Source organism: Zophobas morio, unplaced genomic scaffold, assembly GCF_036711695.1.
Source record: "Zophobas morio isolate AGI-343-1 ecotype UQ-CSIRO unplaced genomic scaffold, CSIRO_AGI_Zmor_V1 ptg000044l, whole genome shotgun sequence".
In the NCBI taxonomy this organism is placed as follows: domain Eukaryota; kingdom Metazoa; phylum Arthropoda; class Insecta; order Coleoptera; family Tenebrionidae; genus Zophobas; species Zophobas morio.
The window spans coordinates 7,360,281-7,382,085 of NW_026972149.1; the positions used below are offsets into that span (position 1 = coordinate 7,360,281).

Genomic DNA, 21,805 nt, shown 5'->3' on the forward strand with positions numbered 1-21,805 from the left:
AAATGCGTTAAAAATCTGTTTTTCCATTTTCTCCTCGGTTTGTCAGAATGATAATAACGCTAAAACAATTTTTAAAGGAATTTAAAAAAGACGAATTGAGAACCATTTAATAAATTGTTTGTTTAAAAATAGAGAAACTATAATTTTTATATTTTTTTATCAGCAAAAATTCTACTTATACGCCATAAATCAACTGACGATTATATGCGTTAAAAAAACAGTTTCTCCGTTTTCTGGTTGGTTTGTCAGCGTGATAAAAATGTTAAAATAATATCTAAAAAAGCTTAAATCAGACGAATAAAACAAATTATGAAATTTGGGTGCTTACAAATTTTATTTTATATTTGTTGGCGCCAGAGCTGTTCAGTACTTCAAGTAAAAGTACTTGAAGTAATACTTCAAGTACTTTAAATACTTCAAGTACTTTACTTGAAGTACTTTTATATTTAGGTACTTGGTACTTGGTACTTGGAGTATTTCTAAAATGTACTTGAGTTTAGTACTTGATTTGGCCAAGTACTTTACTCCAAGTACTTCACTCAGTATTTTAAATACTCTTGAATTACTTGAAGTATGAAAGTGGAAATTTCAAATACTTTAGTCTCTATTTTACGAAGTTTTCACATCTCAAAATAGGGTCTGTTAAATACCTGAAGTTATTAATTCAATTATTTGATTAGATGTATTTTTATAGTAAAATCGTGTTTGTTTCCTGTGAGGTTATATTTTGATCTGTGATTGTGGATATCTTATCCACAAAATGACGTACATTTCATAGGTACTTGCATAATGCCGATAGATAGGTAGGTAAGAAAATTAATGTCATAAATATGTCATTTGAGAGTGGATGACGACAGCAGAAGGGTCGGAGATCTGTGTAAAATTTTCAGCGATGTAAAGTTGTGAATATATGAATTTTGTCTTTTTTGTATTTTGGTCTGGAACTTAACTTTGCGGGTAGTTTTTCAATACCTTCCCGGTACCCCAAAGGGAATCGGGTTTGTTGACGTACCTGCTAAAGTGCAAGGTCGGATTTGAAAATATTTGAGAAATGATTCAGTACTCGTTCAAAAAGATATTTATTCTTTCATTAGTTTCTTAACCCCGCCGTGTATTTGTCAGTAAGAAGCCTGGTCAGGGCGGAGAACTCGGCAGGAGATTATCCCTTTTATTATAATAGGAATAGCTGATGGCAGGTACAGACTTTCATATTCGCCTCTTCCTCGTAGAATGTAAACACAATTTTATGTTAAATATTTTGCAGTTTAATTTTCTTTATCATGTTAGACACTCGTTTTTTACCAAATTTTCTTTTTTTGTTTATACATGGTTCAGCCATATAAACTTAGTTTGTTATTACTACTTATATTTTCTCACATTGCAGTTTCAAATAATCTGTTAAATTGTATGAAATATTTGAACACCAACAATTTAAAAAGACGTAATGCAGAAAAACAATGATTTTAAAAGTCACACTAATTAGTGTCATTTATCTTTCTTGTGCGGATTTTATTTATTACCGTACAACAACTTTACGTATTACATTGCATCGCTTATTACTTAAACCCAATATTGTTCAAAATGAAATATGTTTTGCGCAACTCGGCTCGTAGTACCAATGTTTTTTGTAATCCAGTTGATACGACCATGATTGTATGGTTTTGATGAGTACCGAATTGCACTTTGATATTGCTCGAAGGACCTTTGTTTTGTTGTGTGCGAAATAATAGACAACGTTCGGTTTCGATGTTTAAATACAGGACGGTTACAGAAGTACTGAATTTACATTTGTATTTACAATATCAGGTAAAGATACCCAAAAGGGTCAGTGGCCGCTTCCGTAAATGGAACAAAATACATATTCACATTATAAAAAATACAAAGTTAATGAAATTCGCGATTAGTTAGTATAATTGCCTAGATAAATACACAGCTACGAAATATTTTAACAATAATAAATTTACTACAATTTTACCTGAATTTTCGCAAAAGCCGTTGTTAGGCATTCCCTAAAGTCATTGTAGTTATCAGTTACTAATGTCATCTTCTTTGGGTTTCCAGGTAAAAATAAAAAATAAGCCAATCGAAAATGTAAAGGAAAATTCTGAAAGTATTGTGGCATTAGAGGAACAAAATTTTGTGTAAATGGACGGAACAGCATTACGAACCTATTATTTGTGATTTGTCGGTGTAAAATTACTTAGTTAGACAAACATTGTAGTGATTAGTGTTTACTATTTAGTCACTGTAGTATTTAGGTTAATTTAATAATTTTTAGAATAATAAATACGTAAGTGGTAGACAGATATATTCAGGAATATGGGGCATTCATTCCACGAAAATTCTCAGCATTTTTGGTAACCGCAAAAGTAAAAAACGACTAATTACTTTGATCACATTGATATTTTTCAAGAGTTATAGTTTTCTCTGAAAATGGACTCTCGTTTTAGGCATTTTATTTTTTATTTAAAAAATTCATACGTTTTTTTTTCGAAAATGCAACATAGTGACTTATACATTTTTATGTCACGAGCATGTATATGTATCGCACGCTCTTAAAATTTTTTTCTGAAAAATTTCAGTTTCACAAATCCGGCCCAGTGCACTTTCACAATGGGTAATGATTAAGGGTGCTGTAAACTACCCACAAACTTAAACACGGAGCCGGTTCATAAAATTCATATATTTTTAACACAACTTTATTAAAAAATCAGAACGTTTTGGTGGTGAACCAAAATTCAAAATATTAAAAAAAGGCAACAGAAGCCTGAGAAAATACCATACAGCGCCGATGTTTTTGTTATAAATTAATAGTAAGCATACATAGACAACGCCGTCATGTATTTTATTTTAAATTTTAAATTAGAAATAGACGTTAATTTTGTCTAAGGCATTGTGTCAACAGAAAGATGTAAAAGTATTTCAAATATTGTTTATAAATAACATAGTATTATTAATAAGTGAGCTACCATTCTGCATTTAAGTTGATGCTTATGCAGTTTTTTATGTGGCGAAATATGTATTATTGTATACTTAAATCCTGAGTATTAAAAAATTCAGTTCTAAAATATATTAAGCTTTTTTAAAAAAACAGGAAACGTTATCTAATTCTACAGTATTTCAAATAATTAGAAAGTACTTGAAGCATTTTCAGTACTTCAAGTATTTGTAAGTACTTGAAGTATACCTCCAGTACTTCAAGTACTCGTAAGTACTTGAAGTAATGTACTTGGCTTGTACTTCAAGTACATCTGAAAAGTACTTGATACTTGAAATACTCTTGCTGAAAGTAAGTACTTGGTACTTTACTTGAACACTATTTCAAGTAGTACTTTGTACTTGGTACTTCAAGTACTTTTTTTGAGTACTTTGAACAGCTCTGGTTGGCGCGAAAAATGATATGTGAACGATTGTGAATCAACTGGCGTTTATAAGCGTTAAAAAATAACGCTAAAATAATATTTAAGAAAATTTAAAATTTGTGAAATATGTCAATTATACAACCTGCTTGTTTAAAAATAAAGGAAATCTATTTTTCAAAATTTTTAGCAATAAAAATGATATTTAAACTTGTATAAATCAACTAGCGATTATATGCGCCAAAAAATCAGTTTCTCCATTTTTTGGTTGGATTGTCAGCATGATAGAAATGTTCAAATATTATTTAAAAAATCTTAAATAAGACGAATAGAACAAATGATGAAATTTGGGTGTTTAAAAATAAATAAACTATAAGTTTTATATTTCGTGGCACGAAAAATGATATCTGAACGAATCAACTGACGATTATATGCGTTAAAATAACGCTAAAATATATTTAAGAAAACTTAAAATCTGTGAAATGTGTCAATCATAAAATCTGCTTGTTTAAAAATAAAGAAAGTATAATTTTTATATTTTTTGGCAGGAAAATTTATATTTAAGCAAGTACAAATCAACTGCCGCTTAAAATCGGTTTCTCCGTTTTATCGTTGGTTTGTCAGATAAGAACGTTAAAATAATATCTAAAATAGCTTAAAGGAAACGAAATGAATAAATTATAAAATTTGTTTCTTTAAAAATAAAGAGACAATAATGTTTACATTTTTGGCGAGAAAAATGTTATGTGAACGCTTATAAATCAACTGACGCGTTAAAAATCAGTCTTTCCGTTGTTTCATTGCTCTGTCAGAGTCTGATTTTTAATTTTTTTTGCTACGAAAAATGAGATCTGAACGATTGTTAATCAATTGACGATTACATGCGTTGAAAAATAACGTTAAAATAATTTTTAAGAAAACTTAAAACCTGTGAAATGTGTCAAATATAAACTTTGCTTTTTTAAAATTAAAGAAACTATAATTGTTATATTTTTTAGCAAGAAAAATGATATTTAAACGTGTACAAATCAACTGGCGATTATATGCGTCAAAAATCAGTTTCTCCATTTTCTGATGTGTTTGTGAGGGTGATAAAAATGTTAAAATAATATCTAAAAAAGCTTAAATAAGACGAATAGAACAAATAATAAAATTTGGTTGTTTAAAAATAAATATAGTAACTTTTATATTTTTTGTCACGAAAGATGATATCTGAACAATGATGAATCAACTCACGATTAAAAATAACGCTAAAATAATTTTTAAGAATATTTAAAATCTGTGAAATGTGTCAATTATAAAATCTGCTTGTTTAAAAACCAAGAAACTATAATTTTTATATTTTTTGGCAACAAAATTGATATTTAAACGAGTATAAATCAACCGGCGATTATATGCGTTAAAAAATCGGTTCCTCCGTTTTTTCGTTGATTTGTTAGAGTGATAGCAACGTTAAAATACTATCTAAAATAGCTTAAATGAAACGAATTGAATGAATTATAAAATTTGTTTCTTTAAAAATAAGGAAATTATAATTTTTATATTTTTTTGGCGCGAAAAATGCTATATGGACGCTTATAAATTAACAGAGGTTTTCCATTTTCTCATTGCGATTTTCACTGCTAAAATAATATTTAAGAAATCTTAAAAACTACGAATTGCGCGAATCATAAAATTTGTGTGTTTAAAATTGAAGAAAATATAATCTTTATATTTTTTTGACAACAAAAATATTATTTAAACGCTTATAATTCAACTACCAATTTATGCGCTTAAAAATCGGTTCCTCCGTTTTCTCGTTGGTTTATCACAGTGATAAGAACGTTAAAATAATATCTAAAGTATCTTGAATGAAACGAAATGAATAAATTATAAAATTTGTTTCTTTAAAAATAAAGCGACATTAATTTTCTCGCCAAAAAAATGTAAATTTTTTTGGCGAGAAAATTGTTATCTGAACGCTTATAAATCAACTGACGCGTTAAAAATCAGTTTTTCCGTTGGTTCATTGCTCCGTCAGAGTGATAATAACGCGAAAATAATATTTAAGGAAGCCTAAAAATTATGAATAGCGTGAATAATAAAATTTGTTCGTTTAAATATAAGGAAACTATACTTTTTGTATTTTTTAGCAGCGAAAATGATATTTAAACGAGTATAAATCAACTGGCGATTATATGCGTTAAAAAATCGGTTTCTCCGTTTTCTCGTTGGCTTATCAGAGTGAGAAGTTCGTTAAAATAATATCTAAAGTAGCTTAAATGAAACGAAATGGTTAAATTATAAAATTTATTTCTTTAAAAATATAAAAATATTAATTTTTACATTTTTTCGCAAGAAAAATGCTATCTGAATGCTTATAAATCAACTAACGCGTTAAAAATCAGTTTTTCCGTTGTTTCATTGCTCTGTCAGAGTGATAATAACGCGAAAATAATATTTAAGAAAGCTTAAAAATTACGAATGGTGTGAATAATAATATTTGTTTGTTTGAATATAAGGAAATTATACGTTTTGTATTTTCTGGCGCGAGAATTGATTTTTAAACGCTTATAAATCAACTCGATATTTTTTAGAAAGCTTAAATACTACGAATTGAATAAATATAAAATTTGCTTCGTTAAAAATACAGAAACTATAATTTTTATATTTTTTGGCACGAAAAATGATATCTGAACGATTATAAATCAACTGACGATCATATGCGTTAAAAAATAACCCTAAAATAATATTTAAGAAAACTTAAAATCTGTGAAATGTGTCAATTATAAAATCTGCTTGTTTAAAAATAAAGAAACTATAATTTTTATATATTTTTATCAATGAAAATGATATTTAAACAGGTATAAATCAACTGGCGATTATATGCGTTAAAAAATCGGTTTCTCCGTTTTCTCGTTGGTTTATCAGAGTGAGAAGAACGTTAAAATATAATATCTACAGTAGCTTAAATGAAACGAAATGGATATATTATAAAATTTATTTCTTTAAAAATATAAAAATATTAATTTTTACATTTTTTCGCGAGAAAAATGCTATCTGAACGCTTATAAATCAACTGACGCGTTAAAAATCAGTTTTTCCGTCGTTTCATTGCTCTGTCAGAGTGATAATAACGCGAAAATAATATTTAAGAAAGCTTAAAAATTATGAATGGTTCGAATAATAAAATTTGTTGGTTTGAGTATAAGGAAATTATACGTTTTGTATTTTCTGGCGCGAGAATTGATTTTTAAACGCTTATAAATCGACTCTATATTTTTAAGAAAGCTTAAATACTACGAATTGAATAAATATAAAATTTGCTTTGTTAAAAATACAGAAACTATAATTTTTATATTTTTTAGCAGGAAAGATGACATCCGAACGATTATCAATCAACTGACGTTTAAAAATAATACTAAAATAGTGTTTAAGAAAACTTAAAATCTGTGAAATGTGTCAATTATAAAATCTGCTTGTTTAAAAATAAAGAAACTATAATTTTTATATTTTTTAGCAGCGAAAATGATATTTAAACGAGTATAAATCAACTGGCGATTATATGCGTTAAAAATCGGTTTCTCCGTTTTCTCGTTGGCTTATCAGAGTGAGAAGTTCGTTAAAATAATATCTAAAATAGCTTAAATGAAACGAAATGGATAAATTATAAAATTTGTGTCTTTAAAAACATAAAAATAATAATTTTTACATTTTTTCGCGAGAAAAATGCTATCTGAACGCTTATAAATCAACTGACGCGTTAAAAATCAGTTTTTCCGTTGTTTCATTGCTCTGTCAGAGTGATAACAACGCGAAAATAATATTTAAGAAAGCTTAAAAATTACGAATGGTGTGAATAATAAAATTTTTTGGTTTGAATATAAGGAAATTATACGTTTTGTATTTTCTGGAGCGAGAATTGGTTTTTAAACACTTTAAATCAACTCTATATTTTTTAGAAAGCGTAAATACTACGAATTGAATAAATATAAAATCTGCTTGATTAAAAATACAGAGACTATAATTTTTATATTTTTTAGCAACGAAAATGACATTTAAACGAGTATTAAATCAACTGGCGATTATTTGCGCTAAAAAATTGGTTTCCCCGGATTCTCGTTGGTTTGTCAGAGTGATAAGAAGGTTAAAATAGTATCTAAAATAGCTTAAATGAGACAAACTAAATAAATTGTAAAGTGTCTTTGTTTAAAAATAACGTAACTATAATTTTTAGATTTTTTAGCGCTAAAAATGCTATCTGAACGCTAATAAATCAACTACGCTTTGAAAGTAAGTTTTTCCGTTGTTTCATGACTCTGTGAGAGTGATAATAAATCGAAAATAATATTTAAGAAACCTTAAAAATTACGAATGTTGCGAATAATAAAATTTGTACGTTTAAAAATAAGGAAACTATACTTTTTGTATTTTTTGGTGCGAGAAATGATTTATAAATCAACTATCTATTATACGCGTTAAAAATGAGTATTTAGAGAGTCATAGTAACGCTAAAATATTTTTTAGAAGGCTTAAATACTGCGAATTGATTAAATATAAAATTTCCTTGGTTAAAAATACAGAATCTATAATTTTTATATTTTTTTCGCACGAAAAATGATATCTGAACGATTATAAATGAACTGACGATTACATGTGTTAAAAAATAACGCTAAAATAATATTTAAGAAAACTTAAAGTCTGCGAAATGTGTGAGCTGTAAAATCTGATTGTTTAAAAATAAAGAAAGTATAATTTTTATATTTTTTAGCAACAAAAATGATTTTTAAACGAGTATTAAATCAACTAGCGATTATTTGCGCTAAAAAATCGGTTTCCCCGTATTCTCGTTGGTTTGTCAGAGTGATAAGGAGGTTAAAATAATATCTAAAATAGCTTAAATGAGACAAACTGAATAAATTGTAAAGTGTCTTTGTTTAAAAATAACGTAACTATAATTTTTATATTTTTTAGCGCTAAAAATGCTATCTGAACGCTTATAAATCAACTACGCTTTGAAAGTAAGTTTTTCCGTTGTTTGATGGCTCTGTCAGAGTGATAATAACTCGAAAATAATATTTAAGAAACCTTAAAAATTACGAATGGTGCGAATAATAAAATTTGTTCGTTTAAAAATAAGGAAACTATACTTTTTGTATTTTTTGGTGCGAGAAATGATTTATAAATCAACTATCTATTATACGCGTTAAAAATGAGTATTTAGAGAGTAATAATAACGCTAAAATATTTTTTAGAAAGCTTAGATACTGCGAATTGAATAAATATAAAATTTCCTTGGTTAAAAACACAGAAACTATAATTTTTATATTTTGTTCTTGACAAAAACGATATTTAGAAGCTTTTAGATCAACCTACGTTAATAGAGAGTGAAAATGATGCTAAAACAATGCTTAAAATTCACGAACTGGGTGAATAATAAAATTCGCTTGTTTATAAATAAAGAAACTACATTTTATATATTTTTTTGTAGCGAAAAACGATATTTAAAAACTCACCGATCAGCCGACGATTATACGCGTTAAAAAATCCGTTTTTCCACTTTCTGTTTGAATTTTTTGTAAAACACGAGCCCCACTGACCGAGCAATCCGTTAAAAAAGTTTTTTTCATTTCGGGGAGTTCTAAATGAGCAAAACCCGCTTATGAACTGGCAATAAATCCCGCAAAATCTGCACCAACCCCCGCGAACAAAATTTCGGTTTTCCGCAAGAATATGTTTTTTTAAGCTAGCCAATCGGGATTTTCCCGGAAAAATCGGCTTCTGTGCCACGACAGCACCCGGAACGGCGTCGAATTTTCCTGCAATTAGCGTTACTCCTTCGCGTTCGTGTGCAGTGGCGTTCCACGGTTGAACTCGGTTCAAGTTTTCGAGTGCGCGACAAAATGACTGTTATACATAACTTACTACACAGAGCTCAGTCTGACAAGGTGTATGAAACGTAACGCGAGCGGAGAGTTCGGGCCTCGGTTACGCCGCCACCGCTGCTGCCGCCGATTCTATCATGCCTGTTATTGAGTGCGACATTACTTGATCGAAATCAGTCGGCATGTCTCATCACCACGAATTCGACAATAACCTCAATGTGGTGTGTTTTCTGTTCGTCTGAATTTTCTTGCATGACTTCACACACGTTCATTTTCCGACAAATCACACCCCCCGCATTTCACGCACTGCACGCACACCGCCTCACTAAGTCGCAAATGTCCACAATCAAACCGTTTTTACGCAAAATTCCGCCTGAATTGTGAAAATTCGATCGGGAGTGCAGTTTTCGCGATTTTGCGACTTGTGTTTGCGATTGTCGCAAAATGTTTAAAAAATCATCGTGTGTTAATTGGATCAGTTTCGTTACGTAGCCGCCAATTAAAAAGTTAATTCGCCTGAAAATGACAATTTCGAGTAACACATTACGTACGCAGCTTTTTACTCTTTGCTTCATTTTTTATCATTTGCGACATGCATTTTTAATGCGTTTTTTTCGCGTAAAAGTCGATGTTTGATGTCTGTGTTTTTTCTGCCTTGTTAAAACTTCAGTGTTGCGTTTAGTGAAGTGGTATATTATTTTCTGGTACCAACTTCCCTCATTAATTAATAATTCATGTTGTTACTGTATGTTATGTGTATAATTTTGTGTGTTCTCCAAATTTACGGTTAGTATAAAAAATCACGAACTTAGGATTTCGTTTAATTTAATTTCAGACGATCGCGAGTGCTTTTATTTCCACGAAAATAGTTTTTGTGCGGTTTTTACAATCCCGTTTCATAAAATACACGACAAGACGCGAAATTTTCTAAGCAGATATTTTATCGCAATAAAACGTCGCTTAAATTTTTTTCTGTTTTACTTTATATTATTGATGTTTGTGCGTTTAAAATTCTCCTCCAACTTACACCGTTTTGAAAAAAAATTCAACAATAGTGTGAAGGCACAATCCAACGGGACGTCTAGACTGGTAAACTCTGTATTAAATTTTACACAATAAATACACCGCATGCTATTTCTTAAACGTATAATTCGTTCAACACAAAATTTGCGATTAAACTTAGCGTTTATTGAATAGAAAAAAATCAAAGATCGGTTTTACACAAGTCTTATTCACGCTTGTAAAATGTCCAACTGAAAAAAAATATCAAAGTTGACAGCGTTTTAAACCGTCGCAGTTCTGCTTTGTGAATGTTTTGCTGTCAACCTTTTCGGGGTCGAATTGAATATGACACGAAATTATAAAGACTCTAAAAAATCACATCTCTTTTTATTAAGAGTTGGCTTTATTTATTTTTGAGTAATCATGTCATCTCATTTAAAGGAACAGACGCAGATTTCACTTTCGAAAAAAACTCCTTTCGTTGAATTAAATGTGTCGTCTTCGGTAAAAAAAATGTCAGGGTATGTAACGGTTTTATGAAGTTAGTGGCGCTTTTTACAAAAGAGGGGCTAAAATGGCGCTTGGTTGCCATTTTATGGTGTATTAAAACGTATTATGGTGTTTAAAAACGATGGCTAGAGTTTACAAATTTTGCGTTTTATATTTGTCTTTAACAAGATGGCGGCCACATTGTAACAGAAATTACAAAATATCATAAAAACTAATTTTTGACTAAAGATGGCGTCGATTCAATTTTAATCAATAAAAGTTATATTGTTTTAAATTTTGTAACACTGAAAATGACTACTGCAATTTTTGTTTTTAAAAACTTATTCGCAACGTAATTTTCTGATTGGGTGTGACATATGTTTTAAAAATGTATTGTTCATCAGTCATTTTAAGTGTGTATTGTAGTGAGAACTTATTATTTTACTTTTTTTAAAATTTCGAATAAATTTGCAAACTGAAATGGCTTTAAACAACAAATTTCATGTTTTTAGAACTATATAATTTTCTACCTAAATTCATTATGTGGGTTATTAAATGTGTGTGAGCGTGTAAGTGCTCTCTGCAATTTTTTGTTTTAAACAACTTACCCGTAACCCAATTTTATGAATGGGTGTGGCACATTAAAAAAAAATGCTAGGTGTCGTAGCGACAATTTATAATTTTAAGTTTTTTAAATTTTGAAATAAATTTGCAAACTTATGTGGTTTTAAAAAACAAAATTTTATATTTTTATAACTATTATAAAAAAAAACATGGGAGGGAAACTTCATTTACGCAAGTCACGGGTCTTGAGGTGGCATATAAAGCCGCCATTTTGTTATTATACAATCTTTTGTTTTTTACAAGATGGCCATCGGTCACATTTCAGAAATGTTACAATAATAAAATAAAGCATAATAATTTAGAGAAAGATGGCCTGAAAATAATTTTACTGACACTCAGAAGTGTTGTCAGAGCTGTTGCAATTTTTGTTTTCAAAAACTTACCTGTGACCCAATTTTATAAATGGGTGTGGCACATTTTTAAAAAATGTATTATTCATCAGTCATTTTGGGTATGTAGTGACACTATCATTTTAGGTTTTTTAAATTTTGAACAAATTTGCAAACTTCAATGGTTTTAAAAAACAAAATTTCATATTTTATAACTATTATTATTATATTAAAAAGAAAGTGGGAGCGAAACTTCATTTGCGTAAGTCATGGGTTATTATATTAAAAAAAAAAAAATGCGAGGGAAACTTCATTTGCGTAAGTCATGGGTCTCGGGGTGGCATATAAAGCCGCCATTTTGTTATTATACAATCTTGTTATCTTTTTTAAAAGAATTTGTTGTGTGTTAAATATGAACGTGTGCTTGTAAAATTTGTTTTTTACAAGATGGCGATAAACATGGCGTCGGTATTAAATCAGGAGTCATATTTTAGAAAAGCTACAGTCATAAAAATATCAAAGCGTCTTAATTTAGAGAAAGATGGCCCCAAAATAATTTTAGTGACTCCGAAGTGCTCTCAGAACGATTCCAATTTTTTGTTTGTAAAAACTTACTCGTAACCCAATTTTATGAATGGGTGTGGCATATTTTTAAGAGTCATTTTAGGGATTGTAGCGAGAATTTTTTATTTCAGGTTTTTTAAATATTAAATAAATTTGCAAACTAAAATGGCTTTAAACAAAAAATTTCATATTTTTAGAAGTATTATTATGAAAAAAAAAAATGTGGGGGAAAGCCAATTAAGCAACGCAAGGGTCTCCGGATGGCATATAAAGCCGCCATTTTGTTATTATATAACCTTATTATCCTTTTTTAATAGAATTGTTGTGTGTGTTAATTCTTCCACGTAAAAGTCATTATGTAGGTTATTAAACGAATGGATGCGTGTAAAATTGGCAGGGTTAATTTACAGAAAAGTGAAATCTTTTTTTCACAAGATGGCGATAAATATGGCGTCGGTATTAAGTAAGTAATAAAAATTTTAGAAAATTTGCAATAATAACTTAGAGAAAAGTGGCCTCAAAATAATTTTACGAACACTCCGAAGTGCTCTCAGAATTATTGCAATCTTTTGTTTTTAAAAACTTACTCGTAACCCAATTTTATGAATGGGTGTGGCACATTTTAAAAAAAGATGTTATTTATCAGTCACTTTGGCTATGGTAGTGAATCATTTTAGGTTTTGAAACGGTTTTAAAAAACAAATTTCATATTTTTAGAATTATCAATATTAAAAAATTGGGTAAACTTCATTTACGTAAAAAAAAATTGCTACGGTAATTTACACAAAAGTGAAGATATTTCCAAAAAGGAAACGGTATATTTTACTGAAATTCATCTTTGTTTGTCATTTTGAACTTATTATTTCAGATTTTTTAACGGAATTTACAACTTTCGAACAAATTTGTAAATCGAAGTGGCTTTAAAAAATCAAATTTCGTATTCTCAAATCTACTATTTCGAAAAAAACATTGTGAGGGAAACTTTTGTAATGCAAATGGTTTCGAAATTGCATATAAGGCCGCCATTTTGTTTTTAATAGAATTTGTTGGGTGTGTCCATTTTTCTACGTAAATGTCATCACAATGTAGGTTATTAAATGGAATTGTGGGTGTGTAAAACTGCTACGCTTAATTTTTAGAAAAAAAAAATTACAAGATGGCGACAAACATGGCGTCGGTATTAAATAAGAGGCCATGTTGTCGAAAAGTTGCATGATCTAATTCAAATTAGAATTTAGTTCCAAACGAAAATTAAATTTTTTTCAACGTTTTTTGGCCACTTTAAAAAATTTTGAAAATCGAGCTGACTTTAACCGAAAAAAGGCAACTTTTGTTAACATGGTATTGAATTTTCGTAGTCTGGGTGTGATTATCGTTATCACTGTGACACGTTTAATGCGCACGAACATATTGTTTAAAAATTAACACAATCGATAAACTAAATGAAAAGTTAATTATTGAATTAAACATTAGTGCGTTGAACGAAAAAAGCTGCAATGCGGAGATAACTCCCTTGGTCTTTTCAATCAGTTAAAATAGCAATGTTTCGAGTTTGAAAAGGGCGAAAGTTTGCTATCGCGTCATGTTTTTTCCTACTAGAATATGCAGGGCGAAAATGTAATGCAGTAGTTTTAGTCGCGACATTATAATAAGCTTTTGAACAGCTGCCTCTCGCATAATCTTCCGTTTGATCGAGTCGATTGTTTTAAAAGTTTGTCGATCAATTTTCGATTTGCAACAACAACGATACAAACTAGTGTCGCGTAGAGTAGGACCGTTTCACCGATTTGTATTATTTAAGCCCTTAGGAGTGATTAACTATTAATCAAACGGGTTCAGCGAGTATAAGTGGCATTAAAGTTGTAATACCGGAAAAAGCTTTCGCCAGGCACAATCCGTGTTGGCTAAAATTGGATGTTTTTTTCATTTAAAAATTTAAAGACGTTTTTTACGAAGAACTAATTTCAAACTGCTCCAAAACAGCTCAATTTACCATTACATGTGAACCTGGTTTAAATGAGTTTGAAATATCCTCAAAGCTCGCCCGGAATATTGAAACTCAACGGCAACCAATTAGCAGCCAATGCAATCAGAACCATATTTCTAATTTCATTAACTACATGATGGAAACAAGAAACAGTTAAATGAGTGGGAGCACACGTAACACAATTAAATGATATTTCCTAAGTTTAAACGTAAACTCCCGTAACAACAATTCGAAACAGGCAATTTTCTCGGCCGGGAAAACTAATGATCTCCATCCAAAAATGCGAGTTTTCTCTCCTCTCGACGCATAACTCACTCCAACAATAGTTAAAGTTGAGTTCTTTTTCATCTTTGCCGAAAATAATTATCGGTATCAAATTTTCTCCAAGGGAAAGATTCATAAACTGTCACAGTTTCCGAGAAAATCGAATGATAGGAAAGCTGAGAAGTAGAAAATACTTTTAATCCGCTTTGGTGATAAGTTCAAAGTAAAACTTTCTCGTTCGGATATTTTCACACACTTAACTAGCTGTTTCCATAAGAGTTGGAATTTGTTCTCTATGCACTAGTATTTTAGACGTAATTGCTTTCCTATGGTTTTATAAACGACTAATAAATTACCTCACACTTAAAAAAATGGTTCTGGTTTGCTTTATAAGACTCTCCAGGAGCTTGTTAACAACCCGGCATCATAGTTCGGTAAAACAAAGTATAACTTGAGTCGTTTCTAAGTGGATTGCGTCGCAGTTCACAAAACTTGAACGCTCCTATGGAAAATATTTTTAATAAAGTATAAACCTGCATTCAGCATGCAAATGACCGAAGTAATGTTATTCAGCAGACCATTCGCTTGTGATATACGTTTTCTGTACTTTTCATGCGGCCAACTAAATTTACAGATTTATTTTAATTTATGCATATTTTTCTACTTCGTTTTGTTCGTAACCATTTTTATACGTTGTGTGAATAGACGAGTTGCTTCCTAAACAAAGGGAAACGTTATTTAACGCGCTTAAAAACGGCGTACATCAAGATAAGGGGAGACTGAGCGGAAATGAACGTTCGATTTGTCCATTACTTCGACACAGTTTTTCGACAAACTTATCGCCCTCATGTGTTTGCACACTTAACGTGTACAGACTTTTTATTCCGTCTTATAAATATTTTCTATCTGTTGTATTGATGCCTATCAGGGGTGACATTTCTTTACTTTACTGTGATAAAGGACATTCGCTGCATTAATAAATTATATGCAAAAACAAACGGACAAATGTGCAAAAAACGCAAAATAAAAAACGACATCGATTCTGGTATTTTTAGAAAATTGTGTGCGTCATAACGTTTCAATTTGACTATTTCAACGGCTGCATTATTTATAAATATGACAAGAACGCATCCATTACGCTCGTATTATGCACCGGCTAATTAGTTTTCCCTGAATGCGCATTTCTACTTCAAATATGGGTTTTCATAGTCGGGAAAATAAACCACAACGTACTTTTTTAACAACCAACAAAAGAGTTCGCATTTGCAATTTAACGGTATAAAATTTAAAAGGAAACTCGTAATTAACGTGGAAATAGAGTATTTTTTATTTTGCATTTACGTCTAAGTTCCGTCTGACTGTCTGTCGCTTGTCCGTTGCAAATGCTATAAAAAGATAACTTACAAAACAGCCAAACTGATGACTTTGAAATTTTAACTTATTTTAATTTATGTTAACGATTATATTAAAATTCAGCGAACACAGCACTTTCAGTATTAAACCGCACACACAAAATTAACATACTTATTAAACATTGACGCCTTTTTTTTGTAGCGTAGATTCAAATGTACATTCTAAATGCAACTTGAGTTACGTCACGCGTTTTGTCAACTATGTTGGAACCTTGGCGAATTGTATTCATTTTACTTCCTGAGCATTGTAATTGAGTCCATTGGAGGACTGGCTAGTTTTATGTTTTGGAAAAAAATCAAAATTAAACAACAACATTTTTTGAATAATAATAATGTTTAACAACATGTATTTTAAGTTCGTTGTGTGTTTAAAATTGAAAATGATTGTTAGAATACTGCGTATGTAAAGTTTCGGGTGTAGGTTTCAACGTGGAATTTATGGAATCGGCGTCGAACTTTTTTTGTATTATCAGATAAAGCAAACAAACTTCGAAATCCGCGAACAATCGAAAAATGCAAGGGCTCGGTTCAGTGTGTTTGGGGAAGTTGTCCCGTACGTGATAAATCGCTAATCAAATTTGGAAGTGTTGGAGATTTTCGGACTTTTGTTTTTCGCCAAGTGTTTGTTCAAGAGAAAGTTTAAAAATAAACCGAGAGGGTGGACAGTTTCTCGGACTGAGAAAGACGATCTGTCTAATTTTAAGGGACTGAAGTGCTTCGGGCCTGATGTTACAATCCGCCGCTTACAAAATCCAAACTTAGTTAGATTTCACTTAAACAGATCTGCAAAGGAATGTAATTGTTTCCTCGAAGAGAAAATTTCGTTTTATTTTGACGTGTATCGATTGATGAAAGGGGCTTTTATGCAGTACAAACATAGGTGCACAATGTATACAAAGCGATCGAGCGCATTTTCAACCCACAAGTACTTCATAAATCAGTCATGTGTCGACACGAAAGAATTTTGATTGCGGGGTTTGGAAAACGCGACAAATCTGGCTCAAAATGAAAAAAGCGATTGCTTAACTTGCGCTCAATAAAAATTCCTAGGCTGCTACGGCTTGATTACGTTTATGTTAACGTCATAGTGTCTCTTTTAGGTTTATCCTCTGAGACTTTAGCTTTCCGGGTATTGCATATAAAGCATATTGTTTTATTGATTTCATCGAAAAAGTAAACAATAATCCATTTTTCATAAGCTCTTTTTAGTAACCGGCTCACATCCGACCTGAGGAGGAAAGTTCTAATTGATCCGAGACACTCTCACTTTTATTATCAGAGACAATTTAGAAACTTGGCGATTTTTCTACGCCGAGTAAACAATCAAAATTTGCGAAATCTTGTTTTGCGGAATGAAAAATAAATATTCCATTCGTAGATACGCATTTCTCGATTTATGACAGCTATATTATCCCTTTTCTTTGTAAACAGTTCTAATAATGGCGAAATCTGTAGTGGTTGATGAAGGCTTATTAAAATCAACACGAAATCGTTCCTTTATTTGTATTTGAACAAGTCTTGTTCCGCTTGTATTGTAATAAAGCTGGATCTCCCGTTATTATCTCGATCTGGAATAAGGTAGCAGTTTTTTAAAAGAGCAATATCGAATGCAATACCATAGGTAGTCGCGCCACCACCCTGTACAAATATATATGTGTGCGATATAACCTTTGGGAACTTTTGGGACACAAGGGAGTTTTCACGACGTTCTTATTAGTTATACGATAGCATTGGGGACTACCCTACGCAATAATATAGGGTCTATATTACAATTTGTGTAAAGAAGATCTGAACTTAATGTTGCATTAGATAAGGTAATAGATAAGAATGATTCTTCGAGCAAAAGTGGATTTCTCCAAGACCTTACCCGCATTTATCTTCCAACTCGATCGTTTCATTTATTTTGCGAAATATGCACATTTCATGCCACTGATCCTCAACTCGATTACGATACTGACCATTTTTTTTAGCAATTAACCCACAGATAAGCCATGTGCGCATACACCCGGTGTTTCAAACTTTCACACACGCAATATTTAACTTAAATCTTTAATTATCTTTCGGTACAATAACACGTGCGTAGTCCACCTTACCTAATCTATGGTCTACCTGCGGCTCCCACACCACTTTTCTCCGAATGCAAACAAGCAGGGTTAGGGTGTAGTTTTTACATGTAAACAATTCAATTGCTTTGTCTCAAATTACGAGTTTTGTCTCAAAATTAACGAACAATTTTTTTAAACACGTACATTTAAATAATAATAATAAAAAAAAAATTGTCTAAAAACTGAATGCTCACTGCGCTCGAATTCTATGAGAATAACAGAAAAAACTTTTAAAATGCGAGCGCAGCGAGCACGTTCAGGTATTATTCAAAAAGTATTCACTGGTGTTCCGGAGAAGCTAAATTATTATGAAAAATTGTATTGTTATGTAAAAAAGTAAGTTTAAAGATTTTTTTGTGATCACTGAAACAACCTGCTCGTGCTCGCTATGCTCGCATTTTAGACGTTGATTTTTTCACAGTAATTAATCTTGACACGGAGATTTCGAGAATTATAATTGCGAGAATTATAACAATAAAAACAAATAAGCTTTAGTGCTTTCCTTTGTAAATGTTTTTTGACACTAAATTAATTATAAAAACAACAATCAGAATGCGAGCGCAGCGAGCACGTTCAGGTATTATTCAAAAATTATTCACTGGGGTCCCCAAGAAGCTAAATTATTAAGAAAAATTTCGTTGTCATTAAAATATGACTTTAAAGATTGTTTGTGACTAAGGTCTGTGGAATTGAAAGATCCTGAACGTGCTCGCTACGCTCGCATTTAAGAGGTTGACTTTTTTGGAGTAATTTGCCTTGAACATTATACGTCATCAAAGGCTCCTATTTCTTGTTTTGTGACACTATGGAAATTAAAATGAAACTTCTGCTGAAAACCCATGTTTCGTTTATTACTAAGATTTCGATTACGATAATCTCGTGTGATAGTAAAAGTTGTTAAGTATATTAATTTTGACGACCTAATGTGTGGCGCAGTGTTGCCGCTTCCTTAGAGAGAAATAAAACGGTAAAAATACAAAATGTTGCACATAATTCTAACCTCAAATTCACTTTTTGATATTTTAAGTATGTATTCTATTGATGAAAGAAAACTATATACCATAAGAAAAAAAAAGCCAAAGATTAAGCCCCACCCATCTACTCCTATCTCAGTTGTGATGAATGTTTCATTCGTTATCAGCGTGGGGGCGGCGTTTAATTGTACAATTGATATTTCTCCACAAAAATGTATCAACTTAAATGAGTCTTAAGTATTTTGTTATGACAAAAAGAAAAACGTACATTAAGAAAAAAAGGGGAAAATATAAGCCCCGCCCACCCACCCTGTCTCACTTGTAATGATTTTTTTTATTCGTCGTCAGCCGGGAGGTGGAGCTTAACTGCAATTCTCATTTTTCTCCAAGAAATTACTATCTGAAACATGTTCTTAAATAATCGTGTCGTTAAAAAAAAAACTATATGCATTAAGTAAAAAAGAAAGCCAAAAAATTAACTCCTGACACGAACTGTGATGAATTTTTCATTTGTTATCAACGTGGAGGGCGGAGTTTAATTGGAAAATTGATATTTGTCCACAGAAATTTACCATCTTAAACGTGTTTTAAGTATTTTGTTATGAAAAGAAGAACGGGTATTAAGAAAAAAAAAATGCGCAAAATATAAGCTCCGCCCACCCACCCTATCTCATTTGTGATGATTTTCTTTATTCGTCGTGGGCCGGGAGGTGGAGTTTCACTGCAATTCTCATTTTTCTCCAAGAAATTACTATGTGGAACACGTTCTTAAATAATTGTGTTGGTAAAAAAGAAACAACATACATATATGCATTAAGTAAAAAAGAAAGTCAAAAATTAATCTCCACCTATACCTGCTCCGATTTCAACTGTGATGAAGTTTTCATTCGGTATTAACGTGGGGGGCGGAGTTTAATTGCAAAATCGATATTTCTCCACAAAAATTTACCATCTTAAACGTGTTTTAAGTATTTTGTTATAAAAAGAAGAACGATAATAGAAACAAAAAGGACAAAATATAAGCCCCGCCCACCCACCCTGTCTCATTTGTAATGATTTTTTTTATTCGTCGTCAGCCGGGAGGTGGAGCTTAACTGCAATTCTCATTTTTTACCAAGAAAATACTATCTGAAACATGTTCTTAAATAATCGTGTCGTTAAAAAAAAAACTATATGCATTAAGTAAAATAGAAAGCCAAAAAATTAACCTCTGACACGAACTGTGATGAATTTTTCATTTGTTATCAACGTGGAGGGCGGAGTTTAATTGGAAAATTGATATTTGTCCACAGAAATTTACCATCTTAAACGTGTTTTAAGTATTTTGTTATGAAAAGAAGAACGTATATTAAGAAAGAAAAAAAAAAACGCGAAATATAAGCCCCGCCCACCCACCCTGTTTCATTTGTGATGATTTTCTTTATTCGTCGTGGGCCGGGAGGTGGAGTTTAACTGCAATTCTCATTTTTCTCCAAGAAATTACTGTGTGGAACACGTTCTTAAATAATTGTGTTGGTAAAAAAGAAACTACATATATGCATTAAGTAAAAAAGAAAGTCAAAAATTAATCTCCACCTATACCTGGTCCGATTTCAACTGTGATGAAGTATTCGGTATTAACGTGGGGGCGGAGTTTTATTGCAAAATCGATATTTCTCCACAAAAATTTACCAACTTAAACGTGTTTTAAATATTTTGTTATGAAAAGAATAACGATAATAGAAACAAAAAGGATAAAATAAAAGCTCCGCCCACCCACCCTGTCTCACTTGTGATGATTTTGTTTTATTCGCCGTCAGCCGGGAGGTGGAGCTTAACTGCAATTCTCATTTTTCTCCAAGAAATTACTATCTGAAACATGTTCTTAAATAATCGTGTCGTTAAAAAAAATATATGCATTAAGTTAAAAAGAAAGCCAAAAAATTAATCCCTGACATGAACTGTGATTAAAATTTTTCATTTGTTATCAACGTGGAGGGCGGAGTTTAATTAGAAAATTGATATTTCTTCATAAAAATTTACGATCTTAACCGTGTTTTAAGTATTTTAGTATGAAAAGAAAAATGCATATTAAGAAAAAACAAAATGATTTTTTTTATTCGTCGTTAGCCAGGAGGTGGAGCTTAACTGGAATTTTCATTTTTCTCCAAGAAATTACTATCTGAAACATGTTCTTAAATAATCGTATTGTTAAAAAAAAACTCTATGCAATAAGTAAAAAAGAACGCTAAAAATTAATACCCACCCCCATCTCAACTGCGATGAATTTTTCATTCGTTGTCATGGTGGTGGGCGAAATTTAATTGCAAAATGGATATTTCTCTATAAAAATTTACGATCTTAACCGTGTTTTAAGTATTTTTTTATGAAAAGAAAAATGCATATTAAGAAAAAAAGGCAAAATGTAAGCCCCGCCCACCCACCCTATCTCACTTCTGATGATTTTTTTTATTCGTCGTCAGCCAGGAGGTGGAGCTTAACTGGAATTTTCATTTTTCTCCAAAAAATTACTATCTGAAACATGTTCTTAAATAATCGTGTTCTTAAAAAAAAACTACATATATTAAGGAAAAAAGAAAGCCAAAAATTAATCCCCCACCTATACCCGTCCCGATCCCAACTGTGATGAATTTTTCATTCGTTATCAGCGTGGAGGGTGGAGTTTAACTGCAAAATAATCGCATTGTTAAAAAAAACTCTATGCATTAAGTAAAAAAGAACGCTAAAAATGAATACCCGCCCCCATCTCAACTGCGATGAATTTTTCATTCGTTGTCATGGTGGTGGGCGGAATTTAATTGCAAAATTGATATTTCTCTATAAAAATTTACG

General features: G+C 31.1%; 1 protein-coding gene across 2 annotated transcripts in view; it reads left to right on the plus strand.

The window, feature by feature from the left end:
- The window catches only part of LOC135141537 (uncharacterized), a 74,863-nt gene that overhangs the window by 22,618 nt on the left and 30,440 nt on the right, over positions 1-21,805 (plus strand). Inside the window, exon 1 of one of the 2 annotated variants that reach the window (XM_064072721.1) lies at positions 9,289-9,444. The exons of the other annotated variant lie outside the window; for it this stretch is intronic. Within the exon in view, the coding sequence (XP_063928791.1) occupies positions 9,406-9,444 (39 nt within the window). The 5' untranslated portion in view covers positions 9,289-9,405. Of the gene's footprint in view, positions 1-9,288; positions 9,445-21,805 lie in introns of those variants that run through there. 2 annotated transcript variants of the gene reach the window in all.